At 47.0% G+C, this 21,921-nt stretch overlaps 1 protein-coding gene across 1 annotated transcript in view; it reads left to right on the forward strand.

Moving 5' to 3' along the window:
* The first annotated feature begins 511 nt into the window (after nucleotides 1-511).
* Nucleotides 512-21,921, forward strand: part of otog (otogelin) — an 85,033-nt gene continuing 63,623 nt past the window's right edge. The window contains exons 1-17 of the mRNA XM_077007469.1: nucleotides 512-652; nucleotides 815-872; nucleotides 1,198-1,252; nucleotides 2,470-2,572; nucleotides 3,116-3,223; nucleotides 3,600-3,757; nucleotides 4,301-4,422; nucleotides 5,430-5,638; nucleotides 5,924-6,054; nucleotides 6,987-7,093; nucleotides 7,360-7,469; nucleotides 16,761-16,886; nucleotides 17,001-17,109; nucleotides 18,476-18,522; nucleotides 19,960-20,105; nucleotides 20,949-21,081; nucleotides 21,193-21,370. Coding sequence (XP_076863584.1) covers nucleotides 577-652; nucleotides 815-872; nucleotides 1,198-1,252; nucleotides 2,470-2,572; nucleotides 3,116-3,223; nucleotides 3,600-3,757; nucleotides 4,301-4,422; nucleotides 5,430-5,638; nucleotides 5,924-6,054; nucleotides 6,987-7,093; nucleotides 7,360-7,469; nucleotides 16,761-16,886; nucleotides 17,001-17,109; nucleotides 18,476-18,522; nucleotides 19,960-20,105; nucleotides 20,949-21,081; nucleotides 21,193-21,370 — 1,976 coding nt within the window. The 5' untranslated portion in view covers nucleotides 512-576. The remainder of the gene's footprint in view (nucleotides 653-814; nucleotides 873-1,197; nucleotides 1,253-2,469; nucleotides 2,573-3,115; nucleotides 3,224-3,599; nucleotides 3,758-4,300; nucleotides 4,423-5,429; nucleotides 5,639-5,923; nucleotides 6,055-6,986; nucleotides 7,094-7,359; nucleotides 7,470-16,760; nucleotides 16,887-17,000; nucleotides 17,110-18,475; nucleotides 18,523-19,959; nucleotides 20,106-20,948; nucleotides 21,082-21,192; nucleotides 21,371-21,921) is intronic.

The following is a 21,921-nucleotide window of genomic DNA, read 5'->3' on the forward strand; positions in this document are numbered from 1 at the left end:
GGTTTGAGTCTTCTTGAAAAGATAAAAATGGCTTTGCATCTTTTCCAAAAATATAACGTGTGCATATATAGTGGTTTTAGTCATAAATATAAATTATTTGAACATGTAGTCGACAATTTCTTTAAAATAAACACTTTCTTGAGGGAAAATCGAAGAAATTAGCTGGCATTCTTTTAAACAGGCTTTTTAAATGTCACACAAGTTTTGGTAACAGGACTGAGAAAAATGTAACCATCTTCGGGTTAGAAACCTTGTAAAAAATTAAATACAGCTGTCTGAGATTGACCAATACATGTTTTGAATAGTTAAATATATGTGTTATTAGAACCAGACTTAAAAAAAGATACACAATTAAGTTTCATTTGGAAGAGTTCCAACATGCAAATGGCACCCATTCGGTGGAATGACCCATACTATGCTAATCAGGGCGGGCAGTGCGACTTTCGGGATGCTGGCGGACGGGAGAACTGGGATATCACCGTGAGGAGAACATTGCTAACAAGAAAATGTGTCGGTAGATTCAAAACTGTGAGGGGAGAATTTGATTCCACTTACCGTGGTATATATGAGTCACGAATGGATCCTAATTTAAACCTAATACAGAAAATATTTCCTTACTTTTTATTGTTCTTTTTTGGCTTAATACATCAAGGTAAGGGTTACGGAAATCTAATATTTACAGCGCTTTCGCAATGTTTAGCCTTTCTAAATAAGATATTAATCAGTATGTCAGTTCTTTATTAAGACGATGGAAAATTCGATGTTTTAGACAGGAAATGATGCACATATTAATATGTTTACAATCTCTTTTCAGTACGTATTTCGTGGGGCACAGAAAGAGTGAATTTAACTAACCAGCATGGTATTGAAAAGTAAGCGTTACATGTTATTAAAGTTTTACCTGAAAGCACCTGTCCCAGGTATTGTATGAGACAGGATATATCAACTCAACCACAACCACTGATGGACACTCTTCATACAAATTATCACATTAAATAAGGCTGCCAGATGGTCTTAAAGTTTTTATCATATCTTTCTACCTTCCCTAATGTAGAATTCTAATATGTATGCAGAACACAGCATATTTGAAAGTTGAAAGATGGTGTCTCGCATTCAAGTGCCTGCTTTTCTGTATAACACAAGTGCTGATTACCTGTGAGGAACAAACCCTGCCTTGTTCTCTGTGTGTCTCTGTAGCGGGAGCAGCAGGATAATGCTGGCGAAATGGGACCCCGGTTCCCAAGCAGAGCAGGTAGGAGAGATGCATGGTGGCCCTGAAGCGTTGCACTGAAAGTGCGCTCAGACACGTCGGGTTCAGGCACCTGGTCTCCACGTAGTGGCATGAGGTTAAATGCAAGGAATTTTAATATGAAAATTATTATTATTATTTATTTCTGTATAGGACAAGGTTTCTTTTCAGTGAGCAAAACTTATTTAGGAAATCTAATTGGGACGGCTGGGCTCATTCTGAATACAACTGTATGTGTCCCCACATCCCCCACATGTAGATATCGGGTGCTAGTATTTGAATATCTGTTTCATAGCACTCCAGTGAACCCCCCTGTCCCAAAAGCCCCCCCAGCAATTAACACGTAATGGATTAAAGAGGTGACGGCTTTTGTCTTTGAATTTTTTTGCTCCTAGAAATTGTCATCACTTTCAACAGACTTGCACCTGATACATTACATTCATTTGACTAGTAGCCTATACACTTGATTAAGTAGCTTATATTTATTGTGAAATGAACATCCCAGATCTATTGTAAATGAAGTCACTTCTTCACCATCGCTACAATCAGTGTTGATGTTGAATGAGTGAGCAGCAAACGCTAAAACCACCACTCACTTTGTCTCGCGTTTGGGATAAAGGCCGTCATTTGGGGTGAAGCAGGCTGGTTTCAGGTGTCCGCTTCGCATTTGGAGTTGGGGAAGGCGGGGCTGCTTTTGCAGTGCTGCGGAGTCACTATTCACAGCCCCCACTCTGGGGGACACTGGCCTCCTTCATTATGTCGTCAGAATACATCTCCTTTGTAGTCATGTAAGCTACATGAAATTGCTGAACTCTCAGATATCCGGTGTGATGTGCAAAAAGACAAAAAACAATAGCGCAGAGTTTCGGTCAGACAAGAGAGAAATTCTTAGTGCTGAAGTATCTGACTAATTCCTCTCCAGCAATGAGGCTATTATCATCATACATCAGGCTGACTAGGATGAAAGGTTACTGATATAGTGAGGTCCTTCAGTGCCATGATTGTTATAATCCCTGAGATTATACATGAGTTTTAAAACAGAGCAGCCAGTGTGTTTTGTTATTAGAAATGTAGGGAGTTACAAATACTTTTTGACAGGCAGACATTCCTTATCTGCTCATGCCATTACATTTTTATTTTCAGCAATGTAGATATGTTGTCTTGGTGTGATGAGTCAAAAGTGTGGTGTTACACTAACTTTATTTAACTTCTCTCCTAAGCAAATATTGCTAAGCAACACATCATCAGACCACAGTGAATCATCAGACCACACTGAATCATCAGACCACACTGAATCGGAGTGGTCTGCCTACACTTCCAGGGGTAAGGTCACATACTCATCTGTGCTGTGAACTTAACCCAGAACATTGTAAAATGTATTTCATCCTAAATACATTCCCTATGCTATTTAAGCTAATGTTACAGTTACAGGCTTATGTTGGAATGTCTCATTGATGCTGTTCATCACTGCTATTTTAGTCAACGATGGTTAAAGTTTGGCCAATCAATTGTCAACAATCCTCTCAAACAGTGTTAAGACGTGGTAGCAGCCAGGTTCTAGTTACTGAGCTGGTTTATTGGTTAAGCAGCCACAACAGTGCTGGGGTGTTACATTTTTCTGTTACAAATTTCCAGTAGATAAAACAAAATTATTGTTTTAAAATTGACCTTACTTTAAACCTGATCTTGGACTTGATGTCTGGCTGCTTAAAGAAATATTAGATCATCTGAAGTGTCACTGACCACATAATCAACATAAATACTTACACAGAAAACATACACAAGCGTAAATGTAGAGGTTGTAATAGTGTTATAAACCTACATGAATGAATTATAACACACAGTACAATATATTTTTATGTTTAGTGCATCCCAGTCCTTGTGCGTTCCCATGCCTGAACGGGGGGCAGTGTCTCTCTCACAACAGCTGTAACTGCTCTGTCTATCAGGCCACTGGATCACGCTGTCAAATAGGTACATTTATCACTTTCACTTTCATTTTCACACAAGCTCCTTATAGTTTGACCTGTTAATAACTTCATTGTTGCTACAATGGTTCTAGGTTGCTTAAGGAATTGTGGTCCATTTATAAATCACTGAAATACATGGAATGTGTTAAATAACCATATACCATAACTTTTACACAAAAACTCAAAGCACAGAAGTTCATAGAAACATATCGTGAACAACAATTTAAAAATATATCATCCTGTCTTAGACTACTGAGTTAAAGTAAAACTACTGTATTACTACAATGTGTCACTTTGTAAAAGCCTTTACTTTTGGACTTTGGAGCTTAAACGTATCTGTCAAGCTTCAGACCAGGAACATAAGATATGAAATGTTTCAGTTCCTAACTCAGGTCTGGAGAGGGAGATGGCGTGCCGGTCATGGGGGCAGTACAATTATGAGACGTTTGATGGGCTGTATTACCACTTCCCTGGCAAGTGCAGCTATACCCTCCTGAAAGACTGTGAGGACAATACACAGTCGAGTGTGGTGATACAGGTACTTAAACACCCAGGAAAAAGGTCTAAACAAACTACTGGCATTTCTGCATTTTCGAGGTTCATCATCAGCTTTTGGTGTATTTGAATTCAGTGTGTGGAGATCGGCTAATCTGCTGTGGTTTAGGTTAGCTACTGAGCGCATGCATGTGTGCACACGTGTGTGCGTGCAGGTGTGTGCTATGTGGGTTTAGCCTGGGAAAGATATTTGTTGGCCAGCCTAGAGAAAGTGGTCTCACTATTACAGTCAAATTATGTCCATTCCAGTTTAATACAGTAATTATGGGCTGAGCCAAAACAACATTGGCTTTGTTCTCTGAGATTTTGTGATGGGAAATCAAAGTAGTGAATCAATCTTTCTGTGAGCCATTTGTTTAATGCCGATATCATTTGTCAATGAATTAACGGGTCAGCCAAAAGGTATTCAGCCTGGTCACTGTAATCACCGGATTAGGGTTGCTGAAGTAGTTCTCAACAGTTCTAAACGGTTCTACTGGTTCTGTGCACCTTCTGTTTGCTGCATCTCTGAATGTGGGGTTTACAGGTCCATAATGATCCAGAATGCGGGTCTCATCCTTTTTCCTGCACACGTTCAGTAAGCCTCTTCCTGCCGTGGGAGGGCGAGATTAGGTTACAGAACTTCAATGTCAGTTTCAAAGGTCAAAGGTAATGAATACTTTCACTCCATACTTTCACGAATTATCCTTCTGTCATTCATATGCCACAGTTTTCTAAATTGGGAGGACTTGTGTGTGACTATTTAGTTAGTGCTTTGTCAATCTTAATGTCCATATTTTCTTTAGGTTTTAGTACTAAAACAATCACATGGTTTCTGGTTTATTATATCAGGTGTCATCAGTATGTTTCCAAATGATCAAAATGAATATCAGAGGTATTTATTGCGGTTAAACTAATCTGGCAGCAAAGGAGACAAGACTTATGACTTTTAAAGGATGGTGAAGGGTCTTTTTCCCAGTGCATGGCTGTGCTACAGAGTCCTTGACTTTACTGTTCAAGGACTCTGTAGCACAGAGTAAACCATGGTGCTGATGACATCAGTACTGTGATAAAGTAGAGACAGTATTTAGCAGCATAGCTCCAGGTCTTCACTTGACACAGTGCTGGTGTCAGGGTGGGGAAGTGGGTCAAAAGTGATCAACATTGTTTAAAACTACACTTACAATTGTTCATCAAAATGTGGGTAAGTCTGTGCAGAGCCATGCTGCTTTTATGGGAACATGCACATCTACATTTATATCTATACATACATCTACATCTATACATACACTGCAGATGTTTAAAATTATCAGCCCTAACACACCTAAATGCACAGTTAACTGTGTCAATCAATCAATCAAATTTTTTTTATAAAGTGCTTTTTACAACAGTTGCCACAAAGCAGCTTTACAAGTGCCGAGTCCTAGCCCCCAGTGAGCAAGCCAAGGGCGACAGTGGCAAGGAAAAACTCCCTAAGGGCATGAGGAAGAAACCTTGAGAGGAACCAAGACTCAGGGGGGGAACCCATCCTCCTCTGGCCGACACCAGTATATGTATACAGTATGTGTATATGTGGTTTAGTCCTGGAACTCACAGCACTGAGTGCTTGGGGTTTCCAGGACAGGAGTTGTGGAACATTTGAGCACGAGTGTTTCAGTGTTTGTTTCCTCCTGTAGTGTCCAGCTGCCTCACAATATTCATGATATTGAGCTGGAGCGGATTGCTGACTACATCCTGGTCTTGCAAGCTCAGGGTTTCATGTTGGCGTGGCAGGGGGTCAGTGGTTCTGTCTACATCAAAATGAGTCCAGAATTTGTGGGCCGCACCTGTGGTCTGTGTGGCAACTTCAATGCTGATATTCAGGATGATCTAAGGACCAGTTATGGCAAGTGTCCCTCAAACATAATGACTGTAGTTTAGGAGACATGTTGAGACAACAGTTATTCAATTTCACTACTCTTTAACATGTAATTCCTATCTAATTAACATCTCATTGACATATCATGCCATCATGATTACTGAGTAATCCTGTTTTTGTCAACTGTGAGGAGGCTGCAATTATTTGTCATATCTAAATATACAGATTCAGTATTTTTTCTCATTTGTTACTTACTCTCATGTGTTCCATGCCCTGACTGGATAAGAGGATGCTGTTTTTTTATTGGACCAGGTATGCTCACAGAAGATCTAGCTATTTTTGGGAACAGCTGGATGGAGGAGGAGCCAGAGAAGCCCACATGTCCAACTGTTCCATCTCTTTACCCATCTCCTTGCTCTGCTCTGAACCCTAACATTATACTGGTATTTACACAAACACTCACAAACATTATACTGGTATTTACACAAACACACACACTCACAAACATTATACTGGTATTTACACACACACACACACACACACACACACACACACACACACACACACACACACACACACACACACACACACACACACACACTCACTAACAGTATACTGGTATTTACACAAACACACACACTCACAAACATACTGGTATTTACACACACACACACACACACACACACACACACACACACACACACACACACTCACTAACATTATACTGGTATTTACACAAACACACACACAAACATTATACTGGTATTCACACACACACACACACACACACACACACACACTAACACTATACTGGTATTTACACACACGCAAACACACTCAGTAACACTATACTGGTATTTACACACACACAAACACACACACTAACATTATAGTGGTATTTATACACACACACACACACACACACACACACACACACACACACACACACACACACACTAAAGCTATACTGGTATTTACACACACACACACAAACACACTCAGGAACACTATACCGGTATTTACACACACGCAAACACACACACTAACATTATACTGGTATTTACACAAACACACACACTAACATACTGGTATTTACACACACACACACACACACACACACTCACTAACATTATACTGGTATTTACACAAACACACACTCACAAACATTATACTGGTATTTACACAAACACACACAATCACTAACAATATACTGGTATTTACACAAACACACACACACACTCACACTAACATTATACTGGTATTTACACAAACACACACACTCACACTAACATTATAAGGGTATTTACACAAACACACACACTCACAAACTGAGTATACAAAATGCCTCTTTAATGCAGAACTCTGTTTGATCCAGAAGGTGGAGGAGGTGTGCGCATCTTTACTGAAGGAGCCTTTCGTTTCCTGTCACCAGTTTGTTAGTCCATATTCATATATGTCCAGCTGCTCCAATGATCTCTGTCTGTAAGTACAAATAACCAAATAGCACACTCCAAAACTGATTATTTTACACACACTGCCCAACTCTTTATACTAATGAAATATCTAAGAGGTCTGTGTTTGAGAAGGAGTGTGTGTGTGTGTATATGCGTGTGTGTGAGAGAGATAGAGAGATAGAGAGAGAGAGACAGAGACAACATATCTGAACAAATTAGAGAAAAATAACAAGTGTATATGTGCATGAATGTGAATGTGAATTTGCAATGTTCCTGTCTGATCTCTATCGGTAGGTCTGGTCCCAATGGGGAGGTTGTTTGCCAAGTCTTTATGGAGTACACCAGAGCGTGTGCCCATGCCGGACACCCTCTACACAACTGGAGAGCACATTTCCCAGTGTGCGGTGGGTCACACAGACACACTAGATAGTTTTTACAGTGTTCAGTGGGTTACACAGACACACTAGATTGTTTTTACAGTGTTCAGTGGGTTACACAGACACATGAGTGTTTTTCCATTCCCCTAAAATAAACAGTCAAATTAATTAAATACATAAGCAAATAAAAATGTACAATAATAATCCATTAAAAGAAAGAGTAGGTATCATAGAATACATATCATATAACACATATAATAGTACTCCTAGAACACATCTTTCTCTAAGTGTATTGTGGCTTGTTCACACCTTGGAAGAACTCTTAGCTAGCTAACTTCCACCTTAGATAGCTAACTTCCACCTTAGATAGCTAACTTCCACCTTAGATAGCTAACTTCCAGCACTTTGTGAAAAGCCTGCTGTGACGGGCAGGGAGTGCGAACGAAAAAGGAAGCGATCGCACCAAGTCTCAGGGAAAACGGAAGGTTTAATAATAACGTGCGCCAACCAAAGACAGGTGACAAGATACAAATTAAGGATACAATAACCAGCAGTCAACTGGTACAAATACAAGACATACAGTACAGACCAAAAGTTTGGACACACCTCATTCAAAGAGTTTTCTGTATTTTCATGACTATGAAAATTGTAGATTCACACTGAAGGCATCAAAACTTCGAATTAACACATGTGGAAATATATACTTAACAAAAAAGTGTGAAACAACTGAAAATATGTATTGTATTCTCGGTTCTTCAAAGTAGCCACCTTTTGCTTTGATTACTGCTTTGCACACTTTTGGCATTCTCTTGATGAGCTTCAAGAGGTAGTCACCTGAAATGGTCTTCCAACAGTCTTGAAGAAGTTCCCAGAGATGCTTAGCACTTGTTGGCCCTTTTACCTTCACTCTGTGGTCCAGCTCACCCCAAACCATCTCGATTGGGTTCAGGTCTGGTGACTGTGGTCAGGTTATCTGGCACAGCACCCCATCACTCTCCTTCTTGGTCAAATAGCCCTTACGCAGCCTGGAGGTGGTCCAACTAAACGGAATGGAATAGCATCAGTATGCCTTCAATTTTGAATAAATCCCAGTGTTACCAGCAAAGCAGCCCCACACCATCACACCTCCTCCTCCACGTACCCCCACACCATCACACCTCCTCCATGTACCCCCACACCATCACACCTCCTCCTCCACGTACCCCACACCATCATACCTCCTCCACATACCCCACACCATCACACCTCCTCCTCTATGTACCCCACACTATCACACCTCCTCCATGTACCCCACACCATCACACCTCCTCCACGTACCCCACACCATCACACGTCCTCCTCCACGTACCCCTACACCATCACACCTCCTCCTGCATGTACCCCCACACCATCACACCTCCTCCTCCACAAACCCCACACCATCACACCTCCTCCACGTACCCCCACACCATCACACCTCCTCCTCCATGTACCCCACACCATCACAGCTCCTCCTCCATGTACCCCACACCATCACACCTCCTCCTCCACGTACCCCCACACCATCACACCTCCTCCTCCATGTACCCCACACCATCACACCTCCTCCTCCATGTACCCCACACCATCACACCTCCTCCATGTACCCCACACCATCACACCTCCTCCATGTACCCCACACCATCACACCACCTCCTCCACGTACCCCCACACCATCACACCTCCTCCTCCATGTACCCCACACCATCACACCTCCTCCTCCATGTACCCCACACCATCACACCTCCTCCTCCATGTACCCCACACCAACACACCTCCTCCATGTACCCCACACCATCACATCTCCTCCTCCACAAACCCCACACCATCACACCTCCTCCACGTACCCCCACACCATCACACCACCTCCTCCATGTACCCCACACCATCACAGCTCCTCCTCCATGTACCCCACACCATCACACCTCCTCCTCCATGTACCCCCACACCATCACACCTCCTCCATGTACCCCCACACCATCACACCTCCTCCTCCACGTACCCCACACCATCATACCTCCTCCACATACCCCACACCATCACACCTCCTCCTCTATGTACCCCACACTATCACACCTCCTCCATGTACCCCACACCATCACACCTCCTCCACGTACCCCACACCATCACACGTCCTCCTCCACGTACCCCTACACCATCACACCTCCTCCTGCATGTACCCCCACACCATCACACCTCCTCCTCCACAAACCCCACACCATCACACCTCCTCCACGTACCCCCACACCATCACACCTCCTCCTCCATGTACCCCACACCATCACAGCTCCTCCTCCATGTACCCCACACCATCACACCTCCTCCTCCACGTACCCCCACACCATCACACCTCCTCCTCCATGTACCCCACACCATCACACCTCCTCCTCCATGTACCCCACACCATCACACCTCCTCCATGTACCCCACACCATCACACCTCCTCCATGTACCCCACACCATCACACCACCTCCTCCACGTACCCCCACACCATCACACCTCCTCCTCCATGTACCCCACACCATCACACCTCCTCCTCCATGTACCCCACACCATCACACCTCCTCCTCCATGTACCCCACACCAACACACCTCCTCCATGTACCCCACACCATCACATCTCCTCCTCCACAAACCCCACACCATCACACCTCCTCCACGTACCCCCACACCATCACACCACCTCCTCCATGTACCCCACACCATCACAGCTCCTCCTCCATGTACCCCACACCATCACACCTCCTCCTCCATGTACCCCCACACCATCACACCTCCTCCACGTACCCCCACACCATCAGACCTCCTCCTCCATGTACCCCCACACCATCACACCACCTCCATGTACCCCCACACCATCACACCACCTCCTCCATGCACCCCACACCATCACACCTCCTCCATGTACCCCACACCATCACACCTCCTCCATGTACCCCACACCATCACACCACCTCCATGTACCCCACACCATCACACCTCCTCCTCCATGTACCCCACACCATCACACCTCCTCCTCCATGTACCCCCACACCATCACACCACCTCCATGTACCCCCACACCATCACACCACCTCCTCCATGCACCCCACACCATCACACCTCCTCCACCACGTACCCCCACACCATCACACCTCCTCCTCCACGTACCCCCACACCATCACACCTCCTCCTCCACGTACCCCCACACCATCACACCACCTCCTCCATGTACCCCCACACCATCACACCACCTCCTCCATGTACCCCACACCATCACACCTCCTCCTCCATGTACCCCACACCATCACACCACCTCCTCCATGTACCCCCACACCATCACACCACCTCCTCCATGTACCCCACACCATCACAGCTCCTCCTCCATGTACCCCCACACCATCACACCTCCTCCTCCACGTACCCCCACACCATCACACCACCTCCATGTACCCCACACCATCACACCTCCTCCTCCATGTACCCCACACCATCACACCTCCTCCTCCACGTACCCCCACACCATCACACCTCCTCCTCCACGTACCCCCACACCATCACACCACCTCCATGTACCCCACACCATCACACCTCCTCCTCCATGTACCCCACACCATCACACCTCCTCCTCCATGTACCCCACACCAACACACCTCCTCCATGTACCCCACACCATCACATCTCCTCCTCCACAAACCCCACACCATCACACCTCCTCCACGTACCCCCACACCATCACACCACCTCCTCCATGTACCCCACACCATCACAGCTCCTCCTCCATGTACCCCACACCATCGCACCTCCTCCTCCATGTACCCCCACACCATCACACCTCCTCCATGTACCCCCACACCATCACACCTCCTCCTCCACGTACCCCACACCATCATACCTCCTCCACATACCCCACACCATCACACCTCCTCCTCTATGTACCCCACACTATCACACCTCCTCCATGTACCCCACACCATCACACCTCCTCCACGTACCCCACACCATCACACGTCCTCCTCCACGTACCCCTACACCATCACACCTCCTCCTGCATGTACCCCCACACCATCACACCTCCTCCTCCACAAACCCCACACCATCACACCTCCTCCACGTACCCCCACACCATCACACCTCCTCCTCCATGTACCCCACACCATCACAGCTCCTCCTCCATGTACCCCACACCATCACACCTCCTCCTCCACGTACCCCCACACCATCACACCTCCTCCTCCATGTACCCCACACCATCACACCTCCTCCTCCATGTACCCCACACCATCACACCTCCTCCATGTACCCCACACCATCACACCTCCTCCTCCATGTACCCCACACCATCACACCACCTCCTCCACGTACCCCCACACCATCACACCTCCTCCTCCATGTACCCCACACCATCACACCTCCTCCTCCATGTACCCCACACCATCACACCTCCTCCTCCATGTACCCCACACCAACACACCTCCTCCATGTACCCCACACCATCACATCTCCTCCTCCACAAACCCCACACCATCACACCTCCTCCACGTACCCCCACACCATCACACCTCCTCCTCCACAAACCCCACACCATCACACCTCCTCCACGTACCCCCACACCATCACACCTCCTCCTCCATGTACCCCACACCATCACAGCTCCTCCTCCATGTACCCCACACCATCACACCTCCTCCTCCACGTACCCCCACACCATCACACCTCCTCCTCCATGTACCCCACACCATCACACCTCCTCCTCCATGTACCCCACACCATCACACCTCCTCCATGTACCCCACACCATCACACCTCCTCCATGTACCCCACACCATCACACCACCTCCTCCACGTACCCCCACACCATCACACCTCCTCCTCCATGTACCCCACACCATCACACCTCCTCCTCCATGTACCCCACACCATCACACCTCCTCCTCCATGTACCCCACACCAACACACCTCCTCCATGTACCCCACACCATCACATCTCCTCCTCCACAAACCCCACACCATCACACCTCCTCCACGTACCCCCACACCATCACACCACCTCCTCCATGTACCCCACACCATCACAGCTCCTCCTCCATGTACCCCACACCATCACACCTCCTCCTCCATGTACCCCCACACCATCACACCTCCTCCACGTACCCCCACACCATCAGACCTCCTCCTCCATGTACCCCCACACCATCACACCACCTCCATGTACCCCCACACCATCACACCACCTCCTCCATGCACCCCACACCATCACACCTCCTCCATGTACCCCACACCATCACACCTCCTCCATGTACCCCACACCATCACACCACCTCCATGTACCCCACACCATCACACCTCCTCCTCCATGTACCCCACACCATCACACCTCCTCCTCCATGTACCCCCACACCATCACACCACCTCCATGTACCCCCACACCATCACACCACCTCCTCCATGCACCCCACACCATCACACCTCCTCCACCACGTACCCCCACACCATCACACCTCCTCCTCCACGTACCCCCACACCATCACACCTCCTCCTCCACGTACCCCCACACCATCACACCACCTCCTCCATGTACCCCCACACCATCACACCACCTCCTCCATGTACCCCACACCATCACACCTCCTCCTCCATGTACCCCACACCATCACACCACCTCCTCCATGTACCCCCACACCATCACACCACCTCCTCCATGTACCCCACACCATCACAGCTCCTCCTCCATGTACCCCCACACCATCACACCTCCTCCTCCACGTACCCCCACACCATCACACCACCTCCATGTACCCCACACCATCACACCTCCTCCTCCATGTACCCCACACCATCACACCTCCTCCTCCACGTACCCCCACACCATCACACCTCCTCCTCCACGTACCCCCACACCATCACACCACCTCCATGTACCCCACACCATCACACCTCCTCCTCCATGTACCCCACACCATCACACCTCCTCCTCCATGTACCCCACACCAACACACCTCCTCCATGTACCCCACACCATCACATCTCCTCCTCCACAAACCCCACACCATCACACCTCCTCCACGTACCCCCACACCATCACACCACCTCCTCCATGTACCCCACACCATCACAGCTCCTCCTCCATGTACCCCACACCATCGCACCTCCTCCTCCATGTACCCCCACACCATCACACCTCCTCCATGTACCCCCACACCATCACACCTCCTCCTCCACGTACCCCACACCATCATACCTCCTCCACATACCCCACACCATCACACCTCCTCCTCTATGTACCCCACACTATCACACCTCCTCCATGTACCCCACACCATCACACCTCCTCCACGTACCCCACACCATCACACGTCCTCCTCCACGTACCCCTACACCATCACACCTCCTCCTGCATGTACCCCCACACCATCACACCTCCTCCTCCACAAACCCCACACCATCACACCTCCTCCACGTACCCCCACACCATCACACCTCCTCCTCCATGTACCCCACACCATCACAGCTCCTCCTCCATGTACCCCACACCATCACACCTCCTCCTCCACGTACCCCCACACCATCACACCTCCTCCTCCATGTACCCCACACCATCACACCTCCTCCTCCATGTACCCCACACCATCACACCTCCTCCATGTACCCCACACCATCACACCTCCTCCTCCATGTACCCCACACCATCACACCACCTCCTCCACGTACCCCCACACCATCACACCTCCTCCTCCATGTACCCCACACCATCACACCTCCTCCTCCATGTACCCCACACCATCACACCTCCTCCTCCATGTACCCCACACCAACACACCTCCTCCATGTACCCCACACCATCACATCTCCTCCTCCACAAACCCCACACCATCACACCTCCTCCACGTACCCCCACACCATCACACCTCCTCCACGTACCCCCACACCATCAGACCTCCTCCTCCATGTACCCCCACACCATCACACGTCCTCCTCCATGTACCCCACACCATCACACCTCCTCCATGTACCCCACACCATCACACCACCTCCATGTACCCCACACCATCACACCTCCTCCATGTACCCCACACCATCACATCTCCTCCTCCATGTACCCCCACACCATCACACCACCTCCATGTACCCCCACACCATCACACCACCTCCTCCATGCACCCCACACCATCACACCTCCTCCATGTACCCCACACCATCACACCTCCTCCATGTACCCCACACCATCACACCACCTCCATGTACCCCACACCATCACACCTCCTCCTCCATGTACCCCACACCATCACACCTCCTCCTCCATGTACCCCCACACCATCACACCACCTCCATGTACCCCCACACCATCACACCACCTCCTCCATGCACCCCACACCATCACACCTCCTCCACCACGTACCCCCACACCATCACACCTCCTCCTCCACGTACCCCCACACCATCACACCTCCTCCTCCACGTACCCCCACACCATCACACCACCTCCTCCATGTACCCCCACACCATCACACCACCTCCTCCATGTACCCCACACCATCACACCTCCTCCTCCATGTACCCCACACCATCACACCACCTCCTCCATGTACCCCCACACCATCACACCACCTCCTCCATGTACCCCACACCATCACAGCTCCTCCTCCATGTACCCCACACCATCACATCTCCTCCTCCATGTACCCCCACACCATCACACCACCTCCATGTACCCCCACACCATCACACCACCTCCTCCATGCACCCCACACCATCACACCTCCTCCATGTACCCCACACCATCACACCTCCTCCATGTACCCCACACCATCACACCACCTCCATGTACCCCACACCATCACACCTCCTCCTCCATGTACCCCACACCATCACACCTCCTCCTCCATGTACCCCCACACCATCACACCACCTCCATGTACCCCCACACCATCACACCACCTCCTCCATGCACCCCACACCATCACACCTCCTCCACCACGTACCCCCACACCATCACACCTCCTCCTCCACGTACCCCCACACCATCACACCTCCTCCTCCACGTACCCCCACACCATCACACCACCTCCTCCATGTACCCCCACACCATCACACCACCTCCTCCATGTACCCCACACCATCACACCTCCTCCTCCATGTACCCCACACCATCACACCACCTCCTCCATGTACCCCCACACCATCACACCACCTCCTCCATGTACCCCACACCATCACAGCTCCTCCTCCATGTACCCCCACACCATCACACCTCCTCCTCCACGTACCCCCACACCATCACACCACCTCCATGTACCCCACACCATCACACCTCCTCCTCCATGTACCCCACACCATCACACCTCCTCCTCCACGTACCCCCACACCATCACACCTCCTCCTCCACGTACCCCCACACCATCACACCACCTCCATGTACCCCACACCATCACACCTCCTCCTCCATGTACCCCACACCATCACACCTCCTCCTCCATGTACCCCCACACCATCACACCACCTCCATGTACCCCCACACCATCACACCACCTCCTCCATGCACCCCACACCATCACACCTCCTCCACCACGTACCCCCACACCATCACACCTCCTCCTCCACGTACCCCCACACCATCACACCTCCTCCTCCACGTACCCCCACACCATCACACCTCCTCCACGTACCCCCACACCATCACACCACCTCCTCCATGTACCCCACACCATCACACCACCTCCTCCATGTACCCCCACACCATCACACCTCCTTCACGTACCCCACACCATCACACCTCCTCCACCACATTGTTTCACACTTTTTTGTTAAGTATATGATTCCATATTTTGATGCCTTCAGTGTGAATCTACAATTTTCATAGTCATGAAAATACAGAAAACTCTTTGAATGAGAAGGTGTGTCCAAACTTTTGGTCTGTACTGTATATAGACAGACAAATGACCCTCAGGTGGTGGCCTGATAAGCACCACCGACCTGAGGGATGACCACAACGCAACAATAACAGGACAACTGACGCTGTGAACTGGAGCGACCGGCGCGGAGGTGGTGGGGCATGGGTCCCGTATCGTGAAACCTGCATGTTTATATATTTTGTAATGGTAATGGTCCAAGAAGGAATAACACAACAGTTATACACCAAGCTAAGAAACTCTGCTATGAACATTTGCTGTATCTGCAAGGGTCTGCACGAAAAGATTTTGTTGTTTTTGTTTGTTGCTATTGTTTACTTAGCGCCAAGCTAATCATCAGGAGATCATATGGTCATAATAAAGGTTTTGTAATGCATTCTACATTTTCAACACTGTTTTTCTTGTGGGTAGGTGTTGAGTGCCCTCTAGGGCTTCATTACAGAGAATGCATCACATGTTGTCCTGTGCACTGCAATGCTGAGCGCATGTGTATCGACAGTAAGCTTCAATGTCTGGATGGTTGCTACTGTCCAGATGGTAAGAACCTCAGCTTTGATTAAAGAATGCTGAAAACATTAAATGGTGCCATATATATGGTTTACTGTCAGACATATATGATCAGTCAACAGACTATATGCGTATCTTGTGCAGATCTGATCTTTGAAGATGGTATGTGTGTGAAGTCATCAGATTGCCCATGTGAACACCGTGGAATGCTGTACCCCTCAGGGCACACCATACAAGAGGAGTGTAACAACTGGTCAGTCCCACCTGCATCATCTGCACAAAGAAATATTATTTCTGTCATATTCACTTCTGAGACATCCAAGATCCAACAACTGGGATAAAACTTACATTTACAGGTGCTTGCTACAGTAGAGACTAAAAAAAACGAATCTATAAAAAAATCTGGGTGCGTTTCCTGATAATGAACGATCTGAGGAATTTATGGACAACTTTAAGAATGACGTAACTTTAAGAATGACGTAACTTTAAGAACACCAAATGTACGAGTGTTTCCCAAAAGCCTTCTTTGTCTCCAAATTTACGAACAAGTTCTAAGTAGTTCTTTGTTGACTCCGCCTCTGCATCTGCACTGGAAAAGCTCTGCTAGTTGGAAACCGAACCACCGATTTACATAATTTTTTCATTATTACTATACAAAAGTATTATTGGGAAAATGACAAGCATAAAAACTAACAGCTAATAAGTACTGAAATTTCAAGTATGAGAAATAAATGAGAAGAACTCCAAAACTCTGACCGATTCTGACCAATCGATTCTGACCAATCGTAGGCATTTATATTTATTGTTTTGTATCAGAGTTCTGTTGTATGGTTAAATAGCAAATTTCAATGATTTTGTAAGTTAAACATCTGTTGCTCATTACAACTTAACGTGACAATGAGGTCTTAAACATTTTTGGAAGGTCTTTAAAAAAGTCTTAAAGGTATTGAAATTAACTTATTTTATTTCTGCATACATCCTGTTGTATTATACTTATATTTGTAAACAGCCAACTCGCTACCTTCCACCATTTTTTCCTCTACTCCAAATGCCTCCAATTTAATTATGGGATAGAACAGTGTGTCGTAATCGCATACTTCAAAATGGCGCCCGATTCAGTAAGCCATCTGAGTAATTTTCGCTTACTGTTTAATGCATTTAATTAATGTATTCGGACACACTACCCTTTATTGCGTACTGCTTTGGCGTACTGAACAGGAGGGCAGTATGGCATTTTGGACGGAGCCACAGCGATAGTACAGAAAACGGGGACATGCAGCAAAAGAACCCAAAATTGTCACTGACAAACACAGACCGGCAGGCCATCTTACAAGTAATGGCGTCGTCACAACTCAGCTTGCAATGCGCAGCAAACACGGGAGGATCTGTGAGTCTTAGTGAACGGTGGGAGTGGAATGAGCACCAGGATTGAAGTAATAATGAGGAGATGAGGAACGGGCAGTAACTGGGAGGCAGGGGACTGTGTGAGTGGAAGTGGGTCTGTCCCTCACAGGCTGGGACTGGAGCACCCCAGTCACCACATGTCTGAGAGACATTTGAGGATGAGGATGGAGCATCTGTAATAACCTTCCATCGTCTTGTGGTTTCATGTATTTCAGCACATGTGGTGGTGGTGTGTGGAACTGCACAGAAAACAGCTGCCCAGGTAGACTCTCGCCCTCTCATTTATCAGTGTTCCTCTATTTAGACTGTTAGCCTGTAAACAGACAAAACTGTGTCTTTTCTGGCTGAATTGATTACACAACAAAAAAGATCATAGTGAATATTCAGTCAACAGTGGCATTTTGATACAGCAAATTATGTATGTTATAGGTCATACATACACTATATTGCCAAAAGTATTCGCTCACCCATCCAAATTATAGGAATCAGGTGTTCCAATCACTTCCATGGCCACAGGTGTATAAAATTAAGCACCTAGGCATGCAGACTGGTTTTACAAACATTTGTGAAAGAATGAGTCACTCTCAGGAGCTCAGTGAATTCCAGCGTGGAACTGTGATAGGATGCCACCTGTGCAACAAATCCAGTCGTGAAATTTCCTCACTCCTAAATATTCCAACTGTCAACTGTCAGCTTGGGAATGACTGCAAGTGCACGTAAACTGACGGTCAGTGGATGCTGAAGCGAGTAGTGTGAAGAGGTCGACAACTTTCTGCAGTCAATCACTACATACATCCAAACTTCATGTGGTCTTCAGATTAGCTCAAGAAAAGTGTGCAGAGAGCTTCATGGAATGGGTGTCCATGGTCAAGCAGCTGCATCCAAGCCATACATCACCAAGTGCAATGCAAAGCTTCAGATGCAGTGGTGTAAAGCACGCTGCCACTGGACTCGAGCACTAGAGAACGTTCTCTGGAGTGATGAATCACGCTTCTCCTTCTGGCAATCTAATGGACAAGTCTGAGTTTGGCGGCTGCCAGGAGAACAGTACTTGACTGACTCCATTGTGCCAAGTGTAAAGTTTGGTGGAGGGGGGATTATGGTGTGGGGTTGTTTTTCAGGAGCTGGGTTTGGCCCCTTAGTTCCACTGAAAGGAACTCTGAATGCTTCAGCATACCAAGACATTTTGGACAATTCCATGTTCCTAACTTTGTAGGAACAGTTTGGAGCTGGCCCCTTCCTCTTCCAACATGACTGTACACCAGTTCACAAAGCAAGATCCATAAAGACATGGATGACAGAGTCTGGTGTGGATAAACTTGACTGGCCTGCCCAAAGTCCTGACCTCAAGCCAATAGAACACCTTTGGTATGAATTAAAGCGGAGACTGAGAACCAGGCCTTCTCATCCAACATCAGTATGTGACCTCCCAAAAGCTCTTCTGGAAGAATGGTCAAAAAACTAAACCTTCTGGACAGCCTTCCCAAAATAGTTGAATCTGATCTAGCTATAAAGGCTAGACCAGCGCACCCTATGGATTAGGAATGGGATGTTATGTAAGCTCATATGTGAGTCAAGGAAGGTGAGTGAATACTTTGGCAATATAGGGTATATTACATGAGTGACATAATACCAAAACAGTTGAAAAATTACTTGAATGGGCACAGCTTGAAATATTTTTCTCTGCTGATTGATGCAGGAGAATGTTCGGTTACGGGAGACATGTACTTCCAGTCTTTTGATGGTCATGTTTACACCTTCTTGGCTACATGTCAGTACATTTTAGCCAAAAGCCGAAACTCAGGTGGTTTCATAGTGACAATCCAGAATGCTCCATGTGGACCTGTAAGTACATTAACATTATCACATCTACAAAAAAGAATCAGCAAAATCTCAATAAATCTCAAAATTTCAATATGTTGATTATTTCAAAGTTGTGACTCTGTCAGAGAGTATGTAATGTCTTTTAAATTATATGTATTTTAGTCTAGAAATGTATATATGGGACTTAGCTATCAGCCACAAATACATTTATGTTGTGATAAAATCCTTTGTTGTTCAACAAACAGAATATAAAAGCCTTGAAAGATAGAGAGCTCTTCCTTCTCAAAGCCACAGTCACCCAAATCTCAGCACTGATGATGGCAAAGCTCAGCATACAGATTGCAGCTTGGTGTACTGTCTGGAATTCAAACAAGCCAATCTGTCTGAATTCCACTGTCTGGAATTCAAACAAGCCAATCTGTGCGTCAGAGTGACAGAGCCAGCGACTTTGTAGTGGGGGGAGAGAGGTAAAGTGAGACAGAGAGAGAGAGAGAGAGAGAGAGAGAGAGAGAGAGAGAGAGAGAGAGAGAGAGAGAGAGAGAGGCATTCAGTAAAGTGGCTGGTGAGAGATGCTTCTTTGGACAGACTGCACCTGTCTGTGTCGTCCGTATCCTTCATGTATTAGGTGATTCATCCGCTGGTGGGTTATCTCGTGGTGAACAGCACACACTAAGATTCCCCAACAAGCTCATTGCTATAAAAGTTCAATTCCTGAAATACATAATTGCTGCATTATCTAAAATCGTCATGCAGATTAATTGGCTGAACACCTGTTTAGATATTCTCCAGCTGTGCCTGCAGAAGCTCCCTCCCTCCCTACCTGTCTACAGGTGTGTGCATGTGTGTGTGTGTACTGTATTGCAGAATCTGGATGGAGCTTGCATTCAGTCAGTGAAACTCATACTGAATGACGATCCTCGTACAGAGGTTTCACTCAGCCACAGTGGTGAGGTATACATGGCCAGCAAGTACCGCATCGCACTTCCATATTCTGATGGTAACACATTATTTCCTCTTTGGATGAAAACAAATTTCACAGTCATGTGCCCCATCGTTGTGCTTCTGTATTAAGGTGCAAGGGGTTTCTTTCTTGTGTTTGCACGTTCAGAGACACTTCAGATCCAGGAGCTGTCGTCCATGTTCATTCAGTTGAAAACTGTGCAAGGTCTTTGGCTGCAGTATAACTGGAGAGAGTTCCGGCTGTACCTGCAGCTCAGTGCGGCGTGGAGGGACGACACTGTGGGGCTGTGTGGCACCTTCAATGGAAACATTCAGGATGACTTTCTGTGAGTGCCACCTTTAAATGGCTCCATCACCCATATTCTGGGCGAAGCCCAAACATTTATTTTGTGTTTCGCAATACTGCATGGACGACCCAACAAAGACATAATGGTGATTTGAACTCTAGGTAACACTATATTGACACATTCGCCAGATTACAATACAGTGAAGCATACATTAGCTCAGGGATGTCAAAGTCAAATACACAGAGGGCCAAAAAACCAAATTTGCTACAAGCCGAGGGTCGGACTGGTTCAATGTTTATTAAAACATATTGAAATGATTGCACATAGCCTATTGAACCAAGACCTAACACAGTGTATATTATTTAATGCTTAAATGAATAAAGCAATATTTTCTTATGGATCTGTCAGTAGTTTCAAGTGAAAACATTTTTCAACAAGCAAACAGATAAAAACAAACTTCCTTCAAAGAAAATATGTCCTGTACATTAAATGAGGTTTGAAAAGTGCTGGAATTTAGGCTAAAGTACTTGAAAATGCTTGAAATTGTAACTACTTCGTTTCACAACATATAGCTGTCTGACTGAACAGTT

Source organism: Brachyhypopomus gauderio, chromosome 1, assembly GCF_052324685.1.
Source record: "Brachyhypopomus gauderio isolate BG-103 chromosome 1, BGAUD_0.2, whole genome shotgun sequence".
Lineage (NCBI taxonomy): Eukaryota > Metazoa > Chordata > Actinopteri > Gymnotiformes > Hypopomidae > Brachyhypopomus > Brachyhypopomus gauderio.